At 34.2% G+C, this 23,549-nt stretch overlaps 3 protein-coding genes across 5 annotated transcripts in view; 1 reads left to right on the top strand and 2 right to left on the bottom strand.

The window, feature by feature from the left end:
- The first annotated feature begins 1,335 nt into the window (after positions 1–1,335).
- On the top strand, positions 1,336–7,542 carry LOC125060878 (collagenase-like). The gene is made up of 5 exons (XM_047665990.1): positions 1,336–1,523; positions 2,725–2,986; positions 5,077–5,166; positions 5,922–6,118; positions 7,355–7,542. The coding sequence occupies exons 1-5, from the start codon at positions 1,344–1,346 to the stop codon at positions 7,454–7,456; spliced, it is 831 nt and encodes a 276-aa protein (XP_047521946.1). The 5' UTR covers positions 1,336–1,343; the 3' UTR covers positions 7,457–7,542.
- A 10,226-nt stretch (positions 7,543–17,768) lies between these two features.
- LOC125061045 lies at positions 17,769–19,069 on the bottom strand. Its single transcript, XM_047666185.1, has one exon. It carries the CDS (start codon positions 18,996–18,998, stop codon positions 17,769–17,771), a length of 1,230 nt encoding a protein of 409 aa, XP_047522141.1. The 5' UTR covers positions 18,999–19,069.
- Positions 19,070–21,540: 2,471 nt separating this feature from the next.
- Positions 21,541–23,549, bottom strand: part of LOC125060636 (aquaporin-11) — a 40,729-nt gene continuing 38,720 nt past the window's right edge. Inside the window, exon 7 of one of the 3 annotated variants that reach the window (XM_047665611.1) lies at positions 21,541–21,934. In XM_047665611.1, the coding sequence (XP_047521567.1) occupies positions 21,711–21,934 (224 nt within the window). In that variant the 3' untranslated portion in view covers positions 21,541–21,710. The remainder of the gene's footprint in view (positions 21,935–23,549) is intronic. The other 2 variants (XM_047665610.1, XM_047665612.1) reach the window with 2 other exon arrangements.

Below are 23,549 nucleotides of genomic sequence, written 5' to 3'. Positions count from 1 at the left end.
GTAATAAACGTAACGAAAACTTGATTTCTTGATAGGAATATATTTAATAGGATAAATAGAAATTACATAGGCCTGGACAAGTTCTATAAAATAGATGCAGAGTTTGTTAACGGCCATTATTTTACTCCGAAAGATATAACTCTTATACTAACTTATCGTATTTCCCTTCAGTTTAAGTAATGTTAAAACTTAAAACAAATTCAGATGTTGACTTAAGAAAAAGTTTAATCTATTTTGTCTTTAGGTCTATAATAACATATCTATCTCTTAAATAATCCTGAAAACTTTACAAATAAACGTGATAAAACATTTATTAACTAAATTATATTTATTTTGATATAAAAGCAGGTATTCCAACATTTTCGCTGTGCACTATAGTTTGGTTTTTTTACTACTACATTAAGAAATATAACATTATTTATTAACTTTGTTGAAATATTTTATGTTGTTTATTTATAAATCATTCAAATTGTATTATTTAAAAAAAACATTATAGTTAAAGGATATAAAATAGATGCAGTCTGCAGAGTCGTATAAACGTTTTAATCAAATTTATTTCTACTTTGTTTTACTTGTATTGCCCATATAATTAACCCAATTTAATTTTAACAAGAGTCGTTTATCTCAAACTAGTTTTATAACAATCAATACAACCCTTGGACTTGCCCTTTCTATATCTATTTTATTATATAGCTTTGTGATTATTTTTTTTCTAATCGGCAAGGTGGTCAGTCTTCTGTGCTTGACACACGCCGTCGACTGTTTGGGTCTGAGGAAGGTCACAGAAAGAAAGTATATTGACAACCAGGGTTCGAACCTATGACCGACCAAGTCGACTGGGCAACGAATTAGGGATATTGGTCATAAGCGACACCTTGCAATAAGTACGATTATGTCACACCCTGAATAGGGCTATAAGAGTGTTTCTAACCGCTAAGAATCCCGAGAATATTAGACCTTTGGAACAGTGGTACGACTGTTTGAAGGGTCCTTTTATTTCTGAGTACAAAAACGTGTGGTCTCATTCACCGTAATGAAAAATACAACCTTCCATAGCAACAAAAATGATTTATTTACACTTCACAAATAACAATCAATATAGAACACGGTAATAAATCTAAGGGGTACCAGCGCTGTCTCTTTCAGTCAACCCGTGCTAGAAGAGAGCTAAGAAAGCCTAAGAATCAAGAAACAAAGATGAAGAAATTTAAAATCCGTAAACATCAATTACTTGATAGTGACGATACTCAGAATTTTGGTCAACACGTATTTACTGATAAGATATAAGGTATATAAGGTAATCTATTAAAAGTTATTATTATTCTACCATAAAAACCGTCATTATGAAGTTATTAACTCTGATCAGTGTAATATCGTGTGCATTTGCGGAAATTAGTGATTATCATGAAAAAATTGGGATTCCATTGGCAATTCGCCTGAAGCAATTGGAGCTGGCGAGAGACTTTGATGGTTCAAGGATTTTTGGAGGACATGAGGCACCTTTGGGAGCTTATCCTCATATGGTAATGACTTCTAATAGTAGAACTTAGCCTTCTTACCTCACCTTCCCATTCCCTCACACTGAGGTTGTGTCATGCTAAACATCACTAACTGAGACTGTTAGTTGTGTAAGGCCTGACCGATACAAACCAGCGCAGTCTTCTTCTAAATCGGCCAACACGCATTCTAAGAGAGCCTTTTTCCTTTCTTCGTAAGGCAGACCTTTCAATCTACTCCACTTAGAAGTTTTTTTATGAACCAAAAGGCAAAAGAGCAGGCACTTAAGCGGTTAAGCCTCCTTCTGCAATACATGATATTTTCAATAAAACTGCATTATTATAAAGTTATTAATGTCTTAAACTTATCTCTCTTTAATCGCCAGCTCATGTCTGAGCTTCGTGGTCATCAAGAAGGTGTAAAATATACTATAAACTAAAAATAATTGCTGGAGTCTTCCACTATAAAACCAGTAGGTTTGTTCTTCCTTCATGTGGTGTTAAACAACCTTCCTAGAAGTTATACATCACTGCCGTGTAATTCTTTCAAGGGGAAGGTGAATAAATTTTTAAAGTCAAGGTGCCTTTAATTAAGAGTATTTAGACCATAAGTTTTGACAACAATTATAAATAACTTAACTTATTATTATGACATTATGTTAAGTGTTACATAGTATACATTATAAAAATTATTATGACATTTGCATGCCTATTTATGTATGGCTGATTGTGCTGTATTTATAATGAATCGATCTAATTGTACCACTATCTTGGTAAATAAACGATTTATTATTATTATTATTAATGCCACTTACGCCTCACGAATGTCAAGTCGTGATTACGTTATATTAGTGTTTGCTGTACATGTTCTTTAACAATAGGTAAATAATACATTTGTTAAGGCTAAGTTATATACTTAATGGACTTAATTTTATATCCAACACATAAATATACAGTATTTACAATATTCTTAGCTTACCTAATAATAATAATAAAAATTGATAACACGAAAATAAAAACAAATTTAAAAAGTTTAGTCCCTATTTAGTCCCCAGAGTAAATTTATCGCTGGCAGCATATCCTTGCTGTATTGCGATCCTTATTCGTTGAGCAAGTAAAACACCAGCTCTGGGGTACTATCTGTCAGATGCCAACTTAAATCTTTAATTAGTGCCTGTGTCTTTACAAAATCGATAATATATTAATGTATATCATCATCTTATTTAAGGCTGGGCTTGTAATACCTTTGACCATTAACTTCGACTCTGTATGCGGGGCAGCCTTGATCAGTAGCACCCGCGTCTTGACTGCAGCGCATTGCATGGTCAGCGATGCTCGCAACATCACTGTGGTCCTCGGATCTCGAACGGTATACTACGGAGGTGTACGTGTTAAAGCAACAGAGGCAGTTAATCATCCAGAATGGGACCTATTTAAGGGCCTCGCGAATGACATCGCGGTTATGTTCATACCTCCTGTTACGTTTACCGGTAAGTTACTTGTGTACTTTATAAAATAATTATTTCTGCATTTATATCAAAGCCGGTCAGTTATTAACTTATTATAGAACAATTCAGGAGATGATCCTATTCCGACACACAAGCGTATATAGTGGTAGGGGAGCCCACGATGCTAAATGGGGATTTACTCGAGCGTCGTAGAGACCTATTGGGATGCAAAGCTTAGATAATAAGAAGAAAAAAATGTTATATGATAAATACCTTTTAATCGGTGGGGGAAGCGGCTATAGATTGTTAAATATGTAAAAAAAAACTGTTGCATGGACATCCTCGAGCGCGTCAGATATTGATAGCATCAATGCCCTACGTATTTTTAATAATGTACGTATGTTAATCTGATCGTTTGCATGATGCGGGTGGTTGTATTTAAGGGTTGAAAATGAAAAAAAAATAAAAATTATCGAGCGCGTCAGATTTTCTAAGGGAGTGTTAAGTGCACCAAAAAAAAGCTCTCATTCACTAATCTGACGATTTCGATGGGACGCAAACCCACGGCCATTTTCAGAATTTGCAAAAAAAAATCGCAATTTTGAAATACTCAAGCGCGTCAGATTAAAATATATGTGGTTCATCTTTATGTTCTAAACGTACTGTCTCATAATCTGACGTTTATCTAGAGGGATTCGCCTGATCTGACAAAAAAAATTTAGAAAAACGGTTCACCTAAAGGGCCATCCCTGCAACTTCCCGCTAATTTTTTTTTTTTTTTTATAAAACAGGGGGCAAACGGGCAGGAGGCTCACCTGATGTTAAGTGATACCGCCGCCCATGGACACTCTCAATGCCAGGGGGTTCGCATTATCATTCTTCTAATTCCATTCCTGGGCGCTTAAAATTGATATTTTGAGCTCGCTGAGTTCAAAGAAATAACTTTTCTATGCATTTGAGCTCTTCCAGCTCGAAAGTCTGATAGAAGTTTCATAGAACACTATTTTTGGAATTTTCAAACCGCAATAACTTTTGAATGGATCAAGCAATTTTCACGCGGTTGGCGGCATTCGACGCAGTTTTATCATCCTCATAAGTAATTTGCAATTTTAATCGATCGAACCACAAATTTCGGAGTAATCCCGAAAAAACATTTTTTCGGGTTTCTTTCGTTCACGATATCTCTCGAACTAATCAACCGCTTTCGACCAGCTTGGTGGCGATCGACGTGGTTTTTCAAGCTCAAAGGCGGATTAGTTTTTGAAGTTGATCGATAAAGAAACCACTTTAAAAAATATATTTCTTATTTTTTTAAGATTTTTCAAAATTTCTCAAAATCTATCGGTCCGAATCGGTTCAAATTCACAGGAAATGTAATTTTGAGGGAAATATTTAGAACGCCGTTTAGTAGATTCCGATCGGTTTAAGGAAATGTAGGCATCACGCAGCTGCACGCATTTAACTTTATCGACGAATTTTTGTTATTTCGGCTTGCGGAAATCGTCAGATTATATATTTTTCATTATTCTTGAATTATTTCCTTCAAAATAAAAAAAAAATTTGCTACGCTCGAGAATGTCGAGATGACGTTTTTTTTTTACAACTTTGTTGTCCTCCCCTTTTTTTCCGTCACTCTCAAATTGTCAGACTAGTGGAATATACACTTTTTAGGATGTAATTAACTCACCCTACCTTAATCTGACGCGCTCGGGAATTTCTGATGGTCAATTTTTTTTTACTAATCTGATCCTGTCTCCTTCACGGGCGGCCTTATATATGGGCCTCATATTTTGTGGAGGTACTTAACCGGGTACAAGGTATCCCCCTATATATTAATCTGCCGCGCTTTAGTAAATCCCGAAATCCCCTCTTGGGCTCTCCTACCATAGCCTTAAAAAGCCTTATAGCGCTAGGACCACACGGACCAAGGGTCTCGACACCGAATGGGACAAAATCATATTCGGAGCCTAGAGCCCTATATAGCAGGCTTTAGCTTTTTCAGCCACATCACAAGCCGCACCAGCTCTGTTGTTGGTTCCATGTAGATGGGCAGGGGCCAGTGTGTCTGAACAGGTTGCATCCCATACCAGCATCTTCCATGGAATTAAATAAAGCTTATTGATGTGTTTCAGATATCATCCAGCCCATTAACCTTTACACGGGAAGTAGTGATCTATCTGGTGTCTGGGCTTCAATCTCTGGATACGGAGTAACAGGCTCCAGTAAGTTTATAAAACAACCAGTACGCTTGTCTTGGTCTGAGATGTCTGTTTTGCATATCCTTAATACTTTATTATACACTAGCTGGCCTGGCGAACATCGTACCGCCTAACAGTCGATTCTATATTTTTTTTAAATACTTATTCTGCTATTCGGGACACCGGTCTAGCTAGTAAGATAAAAAAAAAGAAAGTTGATAATACAACAAATACATTATGTCAAAAAATAAAATTTACCTTCCCGGAACCCCTCCACTAACACTTGAACTTTATGATATAAGAACCGGTACACAAAAGTTTTTAGTATATACCTACATGTATATTTTTTTACAAATACAAATTTATATATATAAAAATGTTATGGTTTGTTTACGCTTCAAAAACTCAAAAAGTTCTGCACCGATTTACCACCAATTTATAGTGGTCAGTCTCCAACGTACTACTGATCGGCTTGATTTTCTCTCTCTACGCAGAGACCTCTCTTTACGTTTTCTACAAAGTGTAATATGGTGAGTGCTCTAAAGAATTGTTTGGGTTGATTCCTCCTGCCTCGTTTCAACACCGTACGTGCCGTATGCCGTGCAAAATGCACTTTCTTTTCCGAACTAGCGAAATCTGGAATCGATTGCTGGTGGGGTTCTTCCCTGAGAGATACGACCTCCAATTATATAAAAATAACCTAGATCATTTTATTTTACACATTTTTAAATCCATCAAGCATCTACGCACGCCGACCCAGCTAATTTATTACATTACAGGCCAAACATTATCTCGTGATCAGACCCTTAAGCATATGCAAACGCAAGTCATATCTAACGAGGAGTGCCAAAAGAGTTTTGGAGTGGAAATATTGGAATCTAACATTTGTACGAGAAGTGGTGACAACAATGATAATATCTGCAGTAGTGACTCTGGAGGCCCCCTATCCCTTGGAAGCGGCCGTAATGGATTCTTGGTAAGGTTTTTAAATATACAGAAATGCTCTGAAAAGTATAGTAATTATTATCTTTCTTGTGTGTATTAATTGGCATTGTGTAAGAGAATTAAATATAAGTTTATTAGATCTTTTAAAGGCATATCCTTTCAAACATCGCTCAGTGATCAGACACAGATCACTCCACAGACGGATTGGGTTTTTGAAGATACATTAACCAAATGCCACGTCATTTAGTCTGGCGCGGAGGACCAATGTTAAGCCAAGCCTGCTATTGTGTTCCCTCTCTACTCTGTGTCTTTCAATAGCGACTCGATACCGATTCCGAAGTGTTTAATGCATAATTATATATACTTAGGTAAACAATTACCATTCGATGATAAAAATTAAGAAATAGAGGTAGAACAGCGTACATGATCAATTTCCCCTTCGCCTAAAGATGTTGTCTTAGGCAACGGTATCTTACCTACTCGCACATACGGCTGCCAAACGAAAATATACAATATAAAAATTAAAACTCAACTAGTAGCATGCCAGTAAGCAACGAAAAGAAGCGTAGGTACTAAAAATAAGAATATAAAAAGGAAAAAGAGAAAAAATAAGACGCATAAAAAAGTTATAGATGTCTTACATTATGCCCTAAAAGAAGAAGAGTAGAAGACAAAAGTAGTAATGGACAGGGTATGGAAAGCACCAAGGGGAAGAAGGAGAAGAGCGCGCCCTAGAAAATGGTGGGTAAAATATATAGAAGCGTTAGCAGGTAGCGAATGGAGAAAGAAAGGCATGGTTTCGAAAAAGCTGGCAGAGGATTCCGATCGTCCCGGATCGTCCGATCATTGGTACTAAAAGAAGTTATAACAACTAGTAATACAGAAAAAGAAGTGTACCTATATAACAAATTTAAACTGTATATTTTTCAACGGATATAAACGGGCTTTATTATTAATATTAGGATGCATCTTCCACCGCATTTACCATGGAGAGTGTGTGTCCATGGGCGACCGTATCAATTAACACGTGTGAGCCATCTGCCCGTTTGCCTCCTATAACACAAAAAAATGCGGAAGAAAACCTCTTTATTCAGATCACTGAAGGTAACGCTATTGTTCGCACCAGAGTTGCTATTGCAAGCCTGTAGGCTAAGCAAGGTATATTTTGATATTTCATATATTATTAGAGAGATATTGTTATTGGTTTATTACAAATTCTTCGCATTTCAGTTGTGGTTATTTCTACAACGTATTTACCTTTTTTCAGATTGGAGTTGTATCTTTTGGGGCAGGCAATTGTGAGCTTGGTCAACCTTCAGGGTTCGCTAGAGTTTCGTACTACGCTCCATGGATTAGGGCACTCATGTAAAGTGTAACTTATAAATAAAACGATGGTCGTATGTGTTTTTACTCACGTATAATAAATAATCTGAAAATAAAACGTTGTAATGGTTATGAACGTAAATTTATTATGTTTTTCCCAAAAATATTTAATTGTGTAGTTTTTATTAATAATTCAACAAAATAAGCTACCATTACAGATTACTCCTTACATAACATACAAAATAATTCATACACAGAAAAAACAATACCTCATTAAAATGTAATAGATTAAAATATTTACAAAAGGGCTAACGCGGTCATTTGGAGGGAAAGGCTGAATTTGCCTCCAAAAAGCTTGGTGTTCTAAGCAAGGCGAGGCAGTGCTTGCAACTCTATAAAGCGCAAATTTGGACCCTCATGGAGTATTGTTCTCAACTCTGGGCGGCTCCTCAGTACCAGCTCCTTCCGCTTGACCGTTTTCAACGAAGAGCGATTCGAATCATCGATGACCAGTCACTTTCCGAACGCCTTGATACCTTGGCGTTGCGGAGAGATGTGTGATCTCTCTGAATCTCCTACCGCATATACCATGGAGAATGTTCAGAGGAGTTGTTCGGACTAATACCTGCAGCTGAGTTTCATCATCGAACATCAAGGCAGAATACAAAATATCATCAATTTCACTTGGCGGCGGTATCACTTAATATCAGCCCTGCGATTCTGTAACTCACTTTTCGAACTCACACAGCGGTTTTCGCATCGGAGGTCGCTCTTAAATCAGGCATTCTGATAAACAATAAACTACAAGCTCCCACCTTTTCAGAATACCAAATCATAAAATGACTGCTTCACGACTGATTTCAGAGCGACCGCCGATGCGAAAACCGCTGTGTGAGTTCGAAAACTGAGTTACAGAATCGCAAGGCAGTAAACCAATTAAAATAATGTTTATAAGAAGTCCATACACAATTTTAAATAGTGACAAAAATATCTAACCTACACTCTTCGTCTACAACTGTCTACGATAAGGTCTTGATACGCGCTAATAAGACGCGGTGTCTTCATGCCAGCCAGTGACGTGAAGGTAGGTCAGAGGAACAGTACATTTTTTTTTTATTTTTTTTTTATTGGACGATTCACACCAATTGACCTAGTCCCATGCTAAGCTGGTGAAACTTGTGTTATGGGTACTAGGCAACGGATATACATACATATTATAGATAGATAGACATATAAATACATATTTAAACACCCAAGACCTAAGCACAACACCAAATGCTCATCACATCGAAGTTTGTCTCAGCCGGGGATCGAACCCGGGACCCATGGATTCGCAGTCAGGGGTACTAACCACTAAACCAATGAGCCGTACATTGCGCCACAAGTCAAACTTACTTACTTTTTATTATAAAATAGGGGGCAAAAAGGGCAGTCATCGCAGCACATAGACACATTCATAGTGGGTGCTTTGCCGGCCTTTGAGGGAGGGGTATACTGTTACTTTTTATAGTTTGAGGTATCTCTCAGGGAAGACCCCCACCGGGAATTGATTCCACAGTTCGCTAGTTCACTACAATGATACAGCAGTCTACAATATCAAGTTAAAAATATAATAGACTTAATTAGATAATCTCTGGCGCTTAAGAAAATGGCTTTTTAAAGAAATGCACCAGCTTGGCAACAAATTTGATATAATTAAGTACGAGAACATCAAAAAGCCCAGTTGTGCTACAAATTTTAAAGTCGGGGATTTTTCAGTATCTGTTTCGTTTTATTAACGGACAAGCAGGTGATCAGCCTTCTGTGTCTGAAAAACGCGACATTTTTAGGTCTATATCAGATTCTTTATTATGTTTATGTTATGTTATGCAAGCCGGGGTCCGATCCTAGGACTTCAGAAATTAAAGTCGCATTGAAGCGACTCCGCCATATTACAAAAACAAACAAAGATTTAAGTATGACATAGCAGTGTCGTACGTAAGTCTTTGGAACAGGTCTAAAGTATATTGAATTTATTATAATGTAAAAGTATGTATATATATAAAGGGTATTTCAACAAGAAGTTTGTTTTTCAATTGTGGCAACACCGAGAACGTGATAGTTTTGACATTTAGTTTTTGGCGGTATTCGTAGCAGGTGCTTTGGCAATTATTACAATGAATTCAATTTCGCTCGAAAATCGCATTAAAATAATTCAAATCCACTATAAAAATGGTGGTTCTGTTAAAGTTACATTTCGTAAAATTCGTGATATTTTCGGCCAGCATAATCGTCCTTCTGAGACCGCTGTTAAGAATTTGGTCGCGAAATTTGAGTCGACAGGCTCGGTACAAAATGTGCCAACACCAACACGTGTTCGACCGGGTCGTTCAACAGAAAACATCGCCGCCGTGAGCCACAGTGTTGAAGAAGATCAAAATTTGTCAATTTCACGACGTTCTCAACAATTGGGGTTATCCAAAAGCACAACATGGCGAATTTTGCGAAAGGATTTGGCTTTGAAGCCTTACAAGATTCAACTGGTGCAGGAATTAAAGCTGATCGACCATTCAAATCGCCGCAGATTCGCTCAGTTCATTCAGGAACAACCTGCTGGTTTTTCTGAAAAAATCATTTTTTCAGACGAAGCCCATTTTCATTTGTCAGGGTACGTCAACAAGCAAAATTGTCGCATTTGGGCTTCTGAAAATCCTAAAGCAATTATTGAGAAGGCTTTGCATACTCAACGTGTTACTGTGTGGTGCACTATGTGGTCTGGAGGCGTGATTGGGCCGTTTTTTTTCGAAGATGAGGCTGGAAATGCGGTAACAGTCAATGGATCACGGTATCGCGAGATGTTAACCACTAAATTTTGGCCTATTATTGATGACATGGATATCACTGAAATGTGGTTTCAACAGGACGGTGCCACATGTCACACAGCCAATGAAACGATCAATTTATTGCAAACCAAATTTCCCGAGCGCATAATTTCGTGAAATTCAGCTGTTAAGTGGCCAGCCAGATCGTGTGATTTAACACCACTGGATTATTTTTTGTGGGGCTATGTTAAAGACAGAGTCTATACGGAGCCAATCGAATCGATTGCAGCCTTAAAACTCAAAATCCGTGATGTCATTAACGAAATAGACCCTCCATTTTGCCAAAAAGTGATTAAAAATTTTGATGAAAGAATCAACATCTGTCAGCGTGGTCGTGGTGGACATTTGCCAGATATCATTTTTCATTCATAATTGCCAAACTTTTCTCTTTGTAATACAATAAAAATTTTATTCATTTTCCTCTAAATTCTTTGTTTTATTTTGTTTTAGAAAACAAAGTTCTTGTTGAAAAACCCTTTATATATATATATATACATACTTTTAAACATTTAAGTACTCAAGGTTTCAAAACTCTTCACAAACTTTGATAAAAGTTCAAGCTTCGTCTGAATCACTTGAGTTAAAGGTCCTATACACTCGTGATTCTGATGAATTTGAAATATTTTTGCAGTTGAAAACTTACTTAGGCCCACAGTGTTGCCGGTGAACCCAAATTAAAACGTTTCACCCATTTTTCGTTGTTTTTATATTTCTTTTGAAGTGAAACTTCTTTAGGCGCATGAGGGTAAAAAGTTTGAAACGCAATAATAATAATACATAATAATGTATTAGCGTCACGAAGATGTGCAGCGTTTTTGTCGAAGAAAAGGGAGAGAGCGATTGAGACTGATTGAGAGAGTGCGAAGGGCGAATTAAAAAGAGAAAATTAAAAATTATTGTAGTTTTTTTTAAGAAATATTAATATTTTATATTCAATATAAAATAATTTATTTAAACCTCAAATGACGAATTGTAAATTAAATGCCACGTGTTTTTATTATCGAACAAATAAATTTTAAAATATAAATTTATAATTTGTATTAATTAAGGACACTTTTAATATTTTAATTACAATTAAATTCATTAAATTCCTAACATATCTTCCTTTCCCTCTCTCCATCTCGGAAATCTAAAGTTTTAGATTCGTATAAATATGAACAAGACTTAAAAATTAGTTTGCCAAAGAAGTTTCACTTCTAGACCAGTGCAGATAGCCTTTAAAAATAATTAATAAAAAGTGAAAAAAATTACAGTAGGATGAAACCCAGAAGTAGGGAAGGGGATGACGGGTCTGGGCGTTACTGCATACAATTTTTTGCATTTTCTGAGAAGATTTACTATGGTAACATATATATATTTTTTTACCATAGGAAAGTAGAGATTTCAACGAACTAAAAGCACACCAACTTTTTGAAAAAAGCTGAAATTTTGACGTCAGAATTTTCGATTGAAAATTAGGGTGTTTTTTCGATATTAATTCAAAATAAGGTGAAAAAATAAATATTTTTAATCAAATAAATTACAGTATATTTGGGACATAATAAGGTAAGTTTTCACCAAATTTCGTTTAAAAAAATTAATTTTTGTAAAAGATAGAAATAAAAAACCAAAAAGTTGGTTTTTTGAATTTTTCACATAAATTTTGAGGTTAAGTGAAAAATGTGTGAATACAAAAGTTGTAGATCTTTTTATGACCTACAACTTTGCCATTTAGTTTTCTTCGATAGGACTTTTAGTTTTGCCGGAAATCGAGATAAACCGTTTTTTACCCTTAAAACTACCCCCCCCCCACCCTTCCCGACCTCAGATCGACCGTAATTTATTTTTCCTTTCATTTTGATCATATTCCCCTGCTTTTCTAATGGGTTTCATCCTACTGTAATTTTTTTTGGTTTCAAAAATTATCGGCACTGGTCTATTCTGACATGTGTACTTTGTACGCAAGCACTTTATTTTGTGTCTTTTGAGAGACAGTAATCTTTTATCACTTCTCCTTTTTTATGTGTTGTATTTTTTATTTTTTTTATTTACACTATTTTCTTGAAGGACCTTATGTCGAAGTGGTTCGGAAATACTTTAGTGAGCAGCTGCTTCCACATATTGGTGATGCGCGGCAAATCCTGCTTTGGAACTCTATACTCTTGTTATCAGAAGAGCTCAGTCTTTGCCTCTGACAGTCTTGTTCTCGTTGAGCATTTCTCTTCTGCTTCGTAATTATAATATACTAAGATTAGCTTTTAAATTTTAAATAATAATATTTTTAGTTGAATTTTTTAAAATTTTTGTTTAGTTTAGATTAGTTAGTATTTCTACATGTTACCTATATTATGTAATTTTATTTTTTTATTTTCCATATTGCCTGGAAGTGCAATAAGCCACCCGTTGCCTTATACGTTATGTTACCTGTTTTTATATGTATTTTTAAGGTAACGAAGTGTAAATAAATAAATACTCTATGGCGACAATGCAACTTTTTCTACAGCTGTGACACTTTTTGACATTCAACACCTTTTGTCTTCAGTCACCGTGACCACGCACGCTGTAAAGCACGCGAAACGTCGGTTAAAATTAAAATTATGAAAAATAATTGTAAATAACCTAACCTAACATAAATCCGGTAAAAAATAGTTTTATTATCAATCACTGAGTTTGCCATAGAAATAAACCACTATTTCTAAAATTGCCCCGGCTTGTAATGTTCGAGTCGTTCCTGTGTCAACGGCCTATTTAACGAATAGTTTTAATACTTAACAAGCCCTCTTACTTCACGCTTGGCGGCTTCCAGTTATTCATTTCGACATACTTTTTAATAAAGTTTCAGTATTTCTGAAGCAAAATTATTAAATAGATTTTACATGAACTTTGTATATTTTTTCTACAAGACATCATTATATTTAATAATATTTAATCTATTACAAATAAAAAAAGGGTGCGTGTACTTATGTACGCACGTAAGAAGTTATACTTCTTTGGCATTATTAAAAATAGTTTTTGATTGCATGCAAATAATTAATTACAATTAAATAATCAAAGCCAGTCTTTCAGAAAAGGAGTCATTATAGTCAATAAAGTTCAGTTTACATTTGAAAAATTACATAAATAAATATTAATTAATAATTCTCTTACATTAAGTGTAACATAAATTCTACTATTATTCGAACGTTGTTATTAAATTATGTCCAATGCCGTAGCATCTTCTGTGAGCAACTACATTCTGTTAATTTTGTGTCACGATGCGCGCGCATCGTAAAATTTCACTCTCATCAATTTTTCATAACGCGCCTAAAGAAGTATAACTTCAATAACAGAAAAGCTATAACTTACCTAAAAATATAATAACTAAAATATATTATTAAAAGGAGTCCCTTTAGGGAAGGTTCCGAAGATACTGGCAGCGTTCCCCCTTTGAATAGCTAGACTAAATCTTTGTCCGAGGTAGCTGCCAGCTCTTCGGTCTCATGTGATGTTGACTAACCTTTTAGCTATTTCCTTAAAAAGCCTTACAGCGCGACCCCACGGACCAAGGGTCACATGGGACAAAAATATTCGGAGCCTAGACCCCTGTATTTACATGCTTTAGCTTTTTCAGCCGCTTCACAAGACGCGCCATCAATATATTAGATGAAGATAAAATAAAATGAAACATTTATTAATACTAACAAAGAGATATAAAACTAAATATGGCAAAAAAAGATCTACTGAAACCAATGAGTATGTATGTTTAGGAATTACTTTTACAAATAGTGTACGAGCCAAGGCTATATTTTGCTAAATCGACAGTTTTTTTTATAGAACATAGAACAGGGGGAAAACGGGCAGGAGGCTCACCTGATGTTAAGTGATACCGCACATGGACAATCTCAATGCACGAGGGCTCGCGAGTACGTTGCCGGCCTTTTAAGATTTGGTACGCTCTTTAGAGTATAGCCAGATGCAGGCTCTCTCTTCAATGTAACAAATGAATGCAATATAAAAGTGCATTCATTTGTTACATAGCAATTAACATTTCATTATTTCGCTTATATTCTATTGTTATACGCAAGTGGGTAATATACAGTAAAACATAAATCCTCTATTATTAAAACCACGATGACCCAGGAACCTTACAAATAGTATTGATATTACTTTCTTATAAACAAAATTTAACCATAAAGGATAAAAAAAGGATTATTATTTTTATTTAAATAAAAACTTTTTTGACCGGATTGAAGTTATGTATTATTATAAATTTACAACTATCTAACATAATTTTAAATTTATTTAAGATTATTTATTTTATATTTTATTATAAGATGTTGAATGTCAACTCAATCAGCTGTGATACTTTTTGACATTCAACATCTTTTGTCTTCAGTCACCGTGACCACGCACGCTGTAAAGCACGCGAAACGTCGGATAAATTTAAAATTATGTTAAATAGTTGTAAATTTATAATAATACATAACTTCAATCCGGTCAAAAAAGATTTTTATTTAAATGTGTAAAAGTTATGTCAATCAAAGACAATACTATTATTTTTATTCTTCAATCCGTTAAAAAAGTGTTTTCCATAAAGGATAATTTTACAACTTATTTAATTAACTCATATTTATTCTACATCAAAACCTTAATCTTCCCCCGATTGGCATATTGCCACCTCTTAAGTGCCTCCATAACATCATTATTCATTAAATGACCAAAGATTTTCTTTGCAACCTTAGCTTGACCAAAAAATATTTCTGCCCCATGCCCTACACTGGGAGAGCGATGCCTTGATTGTCCTCTTACAAACGGAAAATCTAAATAATCAATGTAATCACTGTCCTGTACTTTTACTTTTTGATAATTATGTATATCTTCTCTCTCATATCTTGGAACGTTGACATAGTATTTCCTGGATAATAACGGTTTCTTATACGGGATAAACATATATATTGGACGCACTGTTTGCCCGGGTTTCTCTGTGTCAATGTCGATTGGAACTGCGCATTGTATAACATCAGTTTTGTCTGGAAATAATGTTAGAAAATTTAAATGAAGATTTAATTTTTTTGTCTCTAAACGGCATCTCTTGTAAAAACAGCTATGCATCGTATTATTTAGTTGGCAATCCGTTAATCTTCAAATACCGAGACCCCCAATTGGGACCTGAAGTAAAATTGCATCTATTTCACTGACCTTACCTGTTCGGGCTGCTGCCAAAACACTTTAATGATATTTAAATAAAAGATTGCTTTGCTCTTAAAAACTAATTTAATGAGTGATAGCGGTGATGGTTGATGATACACTGATGTATATAGAAAAGCGTCGCGCGCAGGCGGCGATCTAACTACATGTACTTACTACTTATGCTATTTTACAAGGTGTTCGGTTACTTTCCGAACATTACGTTTCTTAATAATACTTTTTTTTCTTGGGGAAATTCATTAAGGAGTTTGTAGTTTATTGTTTATCAGAATGCTAAATCGTAAAATGACTGCTTCACGACTGATTTGAGCGCGACCGCCGCTGCGAAAACCGCTGTACGAGTTCGAAAAGTGAGTTACAGAATCGCAAGGCTGGTGCGGCTAGTGAAGCGGCTGAAAAAGCTAAATACAAGGGTCTACGAATATGATTTTGTCCCATTCGGTGTCGAAACCCTTGGTCCATGGGGTCCTAGCGCTATAAGGCTTTTTAAGGAACTAGCTAAAAGGTTAGTCGACACCACAGGAGACCGAAGAGCTGGCAGCTACCTCAGACAAAGATTTAGTCTAGCCATTCAAAGGGGGAACGCTGCCAGTATCTTCGAAACCTTGTCTAAAGGTTCTCGGTGACTCCTTTTATTTTAGTTATTATATTTTAAGGTTAGTTATAGTTTTTTGTTATATTAATTTATGTTAGCTGTAGGATCAGGAAATAAAGAATTGTTGTTTAAAAAACATCTACATCAATATCACTTACACAGAAACATCAATTTCATGTAAAAAATATAAATGAAAATTTCTCGTCCGTACATTCGTAAACTGAAATGTGAACAGACGAAATCGAATGCCTTATCGCGAACTCATTTCCTTTCATAGCCCAAATGTAATTTTTCCGTGAGGTTGGCAATTCATGAATTTTCTATATATTTATTTCCTTAGAAATTTTAGTTCCTACGAATTTGTTTTGAAGTTATAAACTTAATTAAATTAAATTGTAAAAAGCCAAAATACTGTATTGTAATTAATGTATATAGTACTGTAAAAATGTTGGAATCCCTGATTCTATATATTTTACACCGGCTATTTCTCTCGGCTACACCCTCTATCTTCTTTGCCGATGAGTAGGGATGTCTACCGATTCAAATTTAATGACGTGTAATAAGTGATACCTGTATCTTCTGTTCCATAATAAACATATATATATTTTTTAATCAAAATAAATATAATTTAGTTTATATTTTGCTCCGATTATTTGTAAAGTACACCAGTTCAGATTTTTTTTAAAGATTTTTATAGAACTAAAGACAAAAAGGATTATACTTGTTCTTAAGTCAAGATCTGAATCTGTTTCCTGGCGAAACATATATTCCGGTGGGTTCGATACAACATTACTTAAGCTGAAGGGAAACACGATAAGTTAGTATAAGAATTATATCTTTTGGAGTAAAATAATGGGTGTTAACAAACTCTGCAGCTATATCATATATTATATATATCCTATTATATATAATCCTAAATTACTTGCTTAATATGTCTAAAAACTTAATTTCGTATCGAGATATCTACATCAAAATTGGTTTAGTAATTTTTGAGATATTAACGCATTTCTGGAGTGGACACGTTCAACAAGTGCCTAAGTGAATAATGCTGTGCGGTTTTGTAATCGATTTAATATTTAAATTACGTTTTTTCTCAACGAACACAAGAGACGACCATCCTTTTTAAATAACGTTATTCGTAGAACTCAGCATCAAAAACAGTTCTAACTCGCAGTGAAATACATTAACTATACAAGTGCCAATAGGTAAAAGTTTTAATTAACCAAATACTTACGAACTAACTTTGAGTTTTAATTTCACGTTCCATGTTCTATCTCGCTCTACAAATAGTCAAATGAAACAGCATTCCTCGTAATTTTCTTTATTTCATGGAATTAAAGTATAAGTAAAGTTGTATGAAGCGAGAAACAATTCGGAGCTATTGAAAATGAACTACCCTCCAAGGGCTTATGTATCTACCCTCGAAGGGTTTTAATCTTGTGGACACGTAATATCGTCTTCTGATTATGTTGTTATCACAAACTTTACTTTTTCAGATTAAAGATGTAATTTTTGAAATTATGTTACATTATTCAAAACATGTCATTATTTATCAAATCACAATCCTTTTTAATCTAAAAAAGACATTAATAAAACGGTCACACGTGGTAACATTAATATATACCTATATATTATACGAGTACCTACATATATATATTATACTAATTTCTCGTATATTCACATACAAGAAAAGAAAGGTCAGAGTATCGTGATCGAGTTTACCATAAATGTTAGTTTTATTTATTAGTTTTATATTTACCAACCACAATCTCTACAATAAAGGCGACAAAAGACAAAGCACATCCAAAAAGCCAAATATAAAACGCGCCAGCTGACTGCGTCAACGTTATCTTGCATCCCGATTGACAGCTGTAACTATTAGACATTAAGTTTTTTGCAGCCGATTTACCTTTCGCCGCCAGTAAAATACCCACCGCCTCTTCGTATGATTTCTGACAAATACCAGCTTCGAACAGACGCAACAATACCTTATTCAGCGCACGACCGAAGACAATATTCTTTCTAATAATCATTTCATGGTAAACAAATAAGATATCTTCCTTCAACTGTAACACTCTTGCTTCGTCGTTTACTGCGGTTTTAAATTGATAGCCAGGTATGTGTCCTTCTATAAGAACAGTCGCTCCTTTCTTTTCTATAATAACTTGTTGACAATGGATGAAGTTATCGCAATCACCAGAAGTATTGGCGAATCTTTCGTATTTTTGATCTTTTATAAAATATTTGGATGTCGATTTCAAGTATGGTTTGATACCAGAATCCATAAGTTCGTCGATGGTTTTATAAAGACGCGGCGGAGATTGTATGGTTAAGTACGAATATAGCTGGACACTTATATACGCTGATAAATGTAAGCAAAGTATTAAATACATACAATTTACAATTTTCTGTTTTATAGTTCTGGCATCGTGTAAAGACGACGCTCCAACTAAAGCACCCCAACTATACAGCAACGTTTGCTTCAGTGAAAACATTTCGCTGTCAATTTTACAGATCATCTTCCACATCAATACGTATATAACGTAGAATAGCAAAAAGAAATAAAGTCCATTCACTTTTGTTACGAAAGATTGCCAAGATCTTATTTCTCTTTCAACGCTGTACGCCCATACCACTGCCTGCCTTGTGTATACACCTGAATAGTCCACAATGTCTCCGTAAATTCTGTATAATCCTCCAGCGCAAATGTCTAAACTGCCATTAAGAAGTAAACTCAAAAACGTTTGATCCACATATGGATTTTCTTGATCTCTATGGATAAAGAAGAAGTTTATAGTTGAATTTAAATAATCGGATAATATTTTTAAAATCACAACATCAGATCCTCTGATTTCTGCTTCAGAAATACTATTTAAGTTTTCATATTTACGAGTATTGTTACTTAATAGCATATATGGATATAGTTCTCCTATCCCAGCATTTAAGGAACATTTCTTCAAATTCATGACCGATCTTTCAGCAAATACCTTATTTCTTCTACTCAGCGATCCATTAATGCACACATTGACCTCTTCAAGTCTTATTTCATCAATTATATCACAAGTAGATTCATCAATGTCAAATATTGCAGCATTTAAACTAAAATCATCTGAAGAATTAGATTTCATAGCTATTACCACATTATGAGATATCATCTCTTTAAACGTATCGAAGTGATGACAGTTAATTTGATCTTGAAAAATTATTAAATACTTAATTTCTTTACTATTGAAATGCATATTTTTTAGGTCTAAGCAATCTTTCACTATTAATACTAATAGTATGTCACCATTTACCACAGTATTATAGTACCAAATGTCTTCGTTAATTATTGTACTAGGTACTCCACTCATATGTACTTCTGTTACTAACGTTTTAATCAAATCATTATTAGATTTCGTTTTTACTGTATCGTTTATTAAAATCGTGGGTTTATAATTTAAATCTCTATTAGCTATTGCCACAACACATTTTGATAAAAGCATATTGACGTTACTTTGGCTGTTTTGTGAATTAATTCCTGAGTTATGATGAGAAAGTAAGAGGTACATAAATAGAGGTACGGTCTCCATGATAGAATATCAAAAGCTTAATAAATTTATTCAGGATTACTATCATAGAACTAACAACCAAATAGACTGTTTGATCATAGACGGATTTGAAACATTTCACTAAGAAAACAAATGCTTAATTTGATGGAAATTATTCTGAACATGTTTGTTTAATTGAAATGTTTGCCAGTCAAATTATAATCATGACTATTTAATTACCTAATAACGCTTTAACGGGTAAATGAGTGACTTTATGACTGTTTAGCGTTCGTATCCTGGGTATTATTATCTAAATAATACTAGCTGACCGGGCAAACGTCGTTTTGCCATGTATATCATTTATAATAAAAAATAGGGGTTGATCGTAGAGGGGTGAAAATTAGGGGTTGTATGTATTTTTTAATGTTGTATCATAAAAAAATAGAAATTAAAAATTTTGTCTAAAAAATAAAAATAAAAATTTAGGGGTGGACTACCCCTAACATTTAGGGGGATGAAAAATAGATGTTGGCCGATTCTCATAGATACTGGATAAGCACAAAAAATGTCATCAAAATCGGTCAAGCCGTTTCGGAGGAGTATGGCAACGAAAACTGTGACACGAGAATTTTATATATTAGATTTGCATATATGTTGACACATCGTGAGCAAACCGATATATCTTAGACCTAAAAATGACTCGTACAAAGACGGATCTATTGCTTCATAGAGAATTAAACATATATATATGTACTAATTAGTAATAAATGCATTATTAAAATATAGCTTTATGTCCAAGGTCCAAATCTTTATTTGATAGGTATTTTTCTATTACACGATATTCAAAACTGGATGATCCGTTAGCCGTGACAGAGTAGCGAAGAAACAAAATACAAAGTCATATGTAAAACTTCTTAGGTCTGGCTATGAAACTACATTTATATGTATAATAGAAAATCTGCCTAAAAGGTATATTCAATATAATTATACGCATTGCGTTTAATGGAAGTGTCTTGTACTAAATGGACCGATTTTTATTTCAAACGGCAACAAAACTTTTCACTTATTTCATTAGGAGTCTATTATTAATTGGAGATTTGAACGGAACTATTATCTGTTTTGAAAGTTAATTGAGGCTGACTCGTACAGTCAGATTCAAGATCAGTCTGCAATATCAGATTTTTTTAATCTTAACCAAATTCAGTAGATTAATATATGTGCTTTATAGAAATATATGTGCTTAATAGAAATCTGAATGAAAACAAATAATAATCGAAGGCGCTACAACCTTTTTAGGTCTGGGCCTCAGATTTCTGTATCTGATCATGATCATTTGGTAATCTAATGGGCAAGTAGGTGATCGGTCTTCTGTGCCTGACGCACGCCGTGCACTGTTTGGGTCTAAGGCAAGCCGGTTTCCTCACGTTTTCCTTCACCGTTCGCGAATGAATGAAAACAAATAAAATTCAAATTATATTAACAATTTATTTACAAAATTCGTAGCACTTATTATAGTTTAATAAAATTGTACTTGAGACTGTAATGTCTATTAACAAGATAATAAATTATGAGAGCCATCATTACATAGAGCAACTATGCGATGGACTGACTAGAATAGAATTGTAACAATGACCGGTAATTATACAAATAATACAATCTTGTATAAAATTTACATTTATGTTATAAGTTTGTATACCCTTTAACTTTAGTGAATGGAAGGGAAATGTTGCTACCATTAGCGTACCACGTGTTTAGTATGGAAAGAGTCAGAGCGACGACAAATTTAAAGATGGTCTTGTACTTTTGCGCTTATAAACAAATTCGTCAAATTACAAAGTAGATAAATGAATGAAGAAGCAAACTCTAGCAAGAAAAATAAATAGTATCGTTTGACCAAAGTCCATTTCAACCATATTCATATTCCGTGATTGAAACAATAGGAACTGTAACGGGAGATGGCACAGCAGAAGCGCTGGAACTTTTTCGTTTCGGAGACCAAGACTCTCTTTGGATCGCGTAGACCGCGGAGCAAAATAGAGGGCTTGTTTAGTAACTGAATAATATTACAAAATTGAAAAACTGTGCCCTTGTATACATTTAGGATGGGTGATTCATTATAACAATTATAATCGACAATATAAAACCATTTTAATCTTCTTTTCCAGCCCAGATACTGTCTCCATTGACCTCGGTCGTTCCTCGAACGTACTCCTGAATTATTGGAAGTTTGTACAGGTAAACAGAGACAATAGAACCAGCGCACGCGCCAGCCCAGTAGACAGTGGCGAATTCTGACAGCGAATGTCCATGGCAACCGGCTTTCAGTGACGTTGCTAGCACAGGATTGAAGTAGCCACCGGAATAGTCGAAAGCTGAAAGAAAGAATGCATTAAAATCGCTTATGTTTTAGTGCTATTTTCTTTAGTTTGTACCACGTACCTTGAAGAGAAATTTACTAAGGGAATAATAAGCCTTGACTTGTTTAAGCTATCACGAAATATGGTTAGAATAAGTATTAAGAATATACATAGCGCAAAATCACCTGCATCATGAGCATGCACATACACAACTTCGCATACATACCCTCACTTTTACACCATCACACATCACAGCCAAATTAGGTAAATTAGTTAAATGTATTGAATAATTGTTATTGTTTTTTCCCTTTCGTAAATGTTAGAACTTATTAATAAATATTATGTATTTCATCTTTCGCTATCTTTTTAGTGAAATTGTTTGTTTTTGACAAATGAAGTTCAGTTGGACGTATGATGGACCAATGTATCTACTGAACATACACATCGACGTTGCTTTTAATTGTCAAGAGTATTTAGTAAAAGTAGTAACGACCAAACAACTAGTCATATACGTATATCATGCAAATATCACGCAATACTCGTCGAGCGAGTTTGTTTATCTTGCCGAAGCCGCGTATAAATTATTTGAAGAAGTTATTAAGTATAAGGGTGTGCAATTATTTAATCAATTACTGTTTAAAATTCGTAATATTAGCGCGTTTAACATTTTCACTAAAGATACTTATCAGAATGAAGCTAGACTAAAATTGGGACGGCTGATGGCGACTTGTATCTCGTTCGTATAAAGTAAGTTTCTCATATAAATAAAATACATTTTTTTTTGTAATCAGAAATAAAGTTAAACATTATATTCAAAAAGGTTTTTTCCAAATCTAATAGAGATTAATCTTTTACAGTATTCAAATTAAATAACTGGAGTTTTCCGCGAAAATGTATCGCAACATAAAACAAATTTGTGAGTTATTACCATAGGGGCCTTTAGGAATTCAGCGTTTTAAATAAAATTACGAAGTACGAATTATTCAGGGAGTATATGCAAAATGTATTTTTAATCTAATTGATCGATAAAGGCTGTTCTATAATAATTTTTATATACAATGCAGCCGATTACTATTTGTATACTAAATCTTTGAATAATATATTTATACACTTAGTAATATACATAAATAAATACATCATAAGGAAAATAAAATTATATAAGTTAAAAAATAATTATAAGTTTATATAACTTCAATCCGGTAAAAAAGTGTTTACTTTAAATCATAAGGACAATTAAAAGTATGATAAATTGCTAAACTTCAAATAAACAAAGACAAATATATATGTATATTGTATATGATTTTAAATCTATACACGAATTTAACCGACTTCAAGAAACTTATCTTATAAATACTTGTGTTATTTGATTTTGATTTACAAGCTAAAATTTCGTTTAAAATTCTTGTAACATAATGTCTCAAATATTCCAACGTAGGAAACAGTCCAAGTGTTATCAAAGGTTCTATTAATTTGTCATCACGTATTTTCTTTTTCAATTGACAGGTATTTGAAGACGATTTTTAATAACTTTTTTATTATTACTATTAGATACTTTTGCGACATATACATTATACATAACAGGGAGCGGTTGAACCTTCTCGTTTCGAAGGCCAATAAAAATTTTGTATCA

The sequence above is a fragment of the Pieris napi genome, chromosome 22 (genome assembly GCF_905475465.1).
Source record: "Pieris napi chromosome 22, ilPieNapi1.2, whole genome shotgun sequence".
Lineage (NCBI taxonomy): Eukaryota > Metazoa > Arthropoda > Insecta > Lepidoptera > Pieridae > Pieris > Pieris napi.
This window is presented reverse-complemented; position numbering and strand designations above follow the sequence as displayed.

Coding starts and splice junctions, on each gene's coding strand:
- LOC125060878 (XM_047665990.1), top strand. CDS start 1,344: ATGAAGTTATTAACTCTGATCAGTGTAATATCGTGTGCATTTGCGGAA. Junction 1,524..2,724: donor TGGGAGCTTATCCTCATATG/GTAATGACTTCT, acceptor ATCTTATTTAAG/GCTGGGCTTGTAATACCTTT. Junction 6,119..7,354: donor GCGGCCGTAATGGATTCTTG/GTAAGGTTTTTA, acceptor ACCTTTTTTCAG/ATTGGAGTTGTATCTTTTGG.
- LOC125061045 (XM_047666185.1), bottom strand. CDS start 18,998: ATGAATTTGAAGAAATGTTCCTTAAATGCTGGGATAGGAGAACTATAT.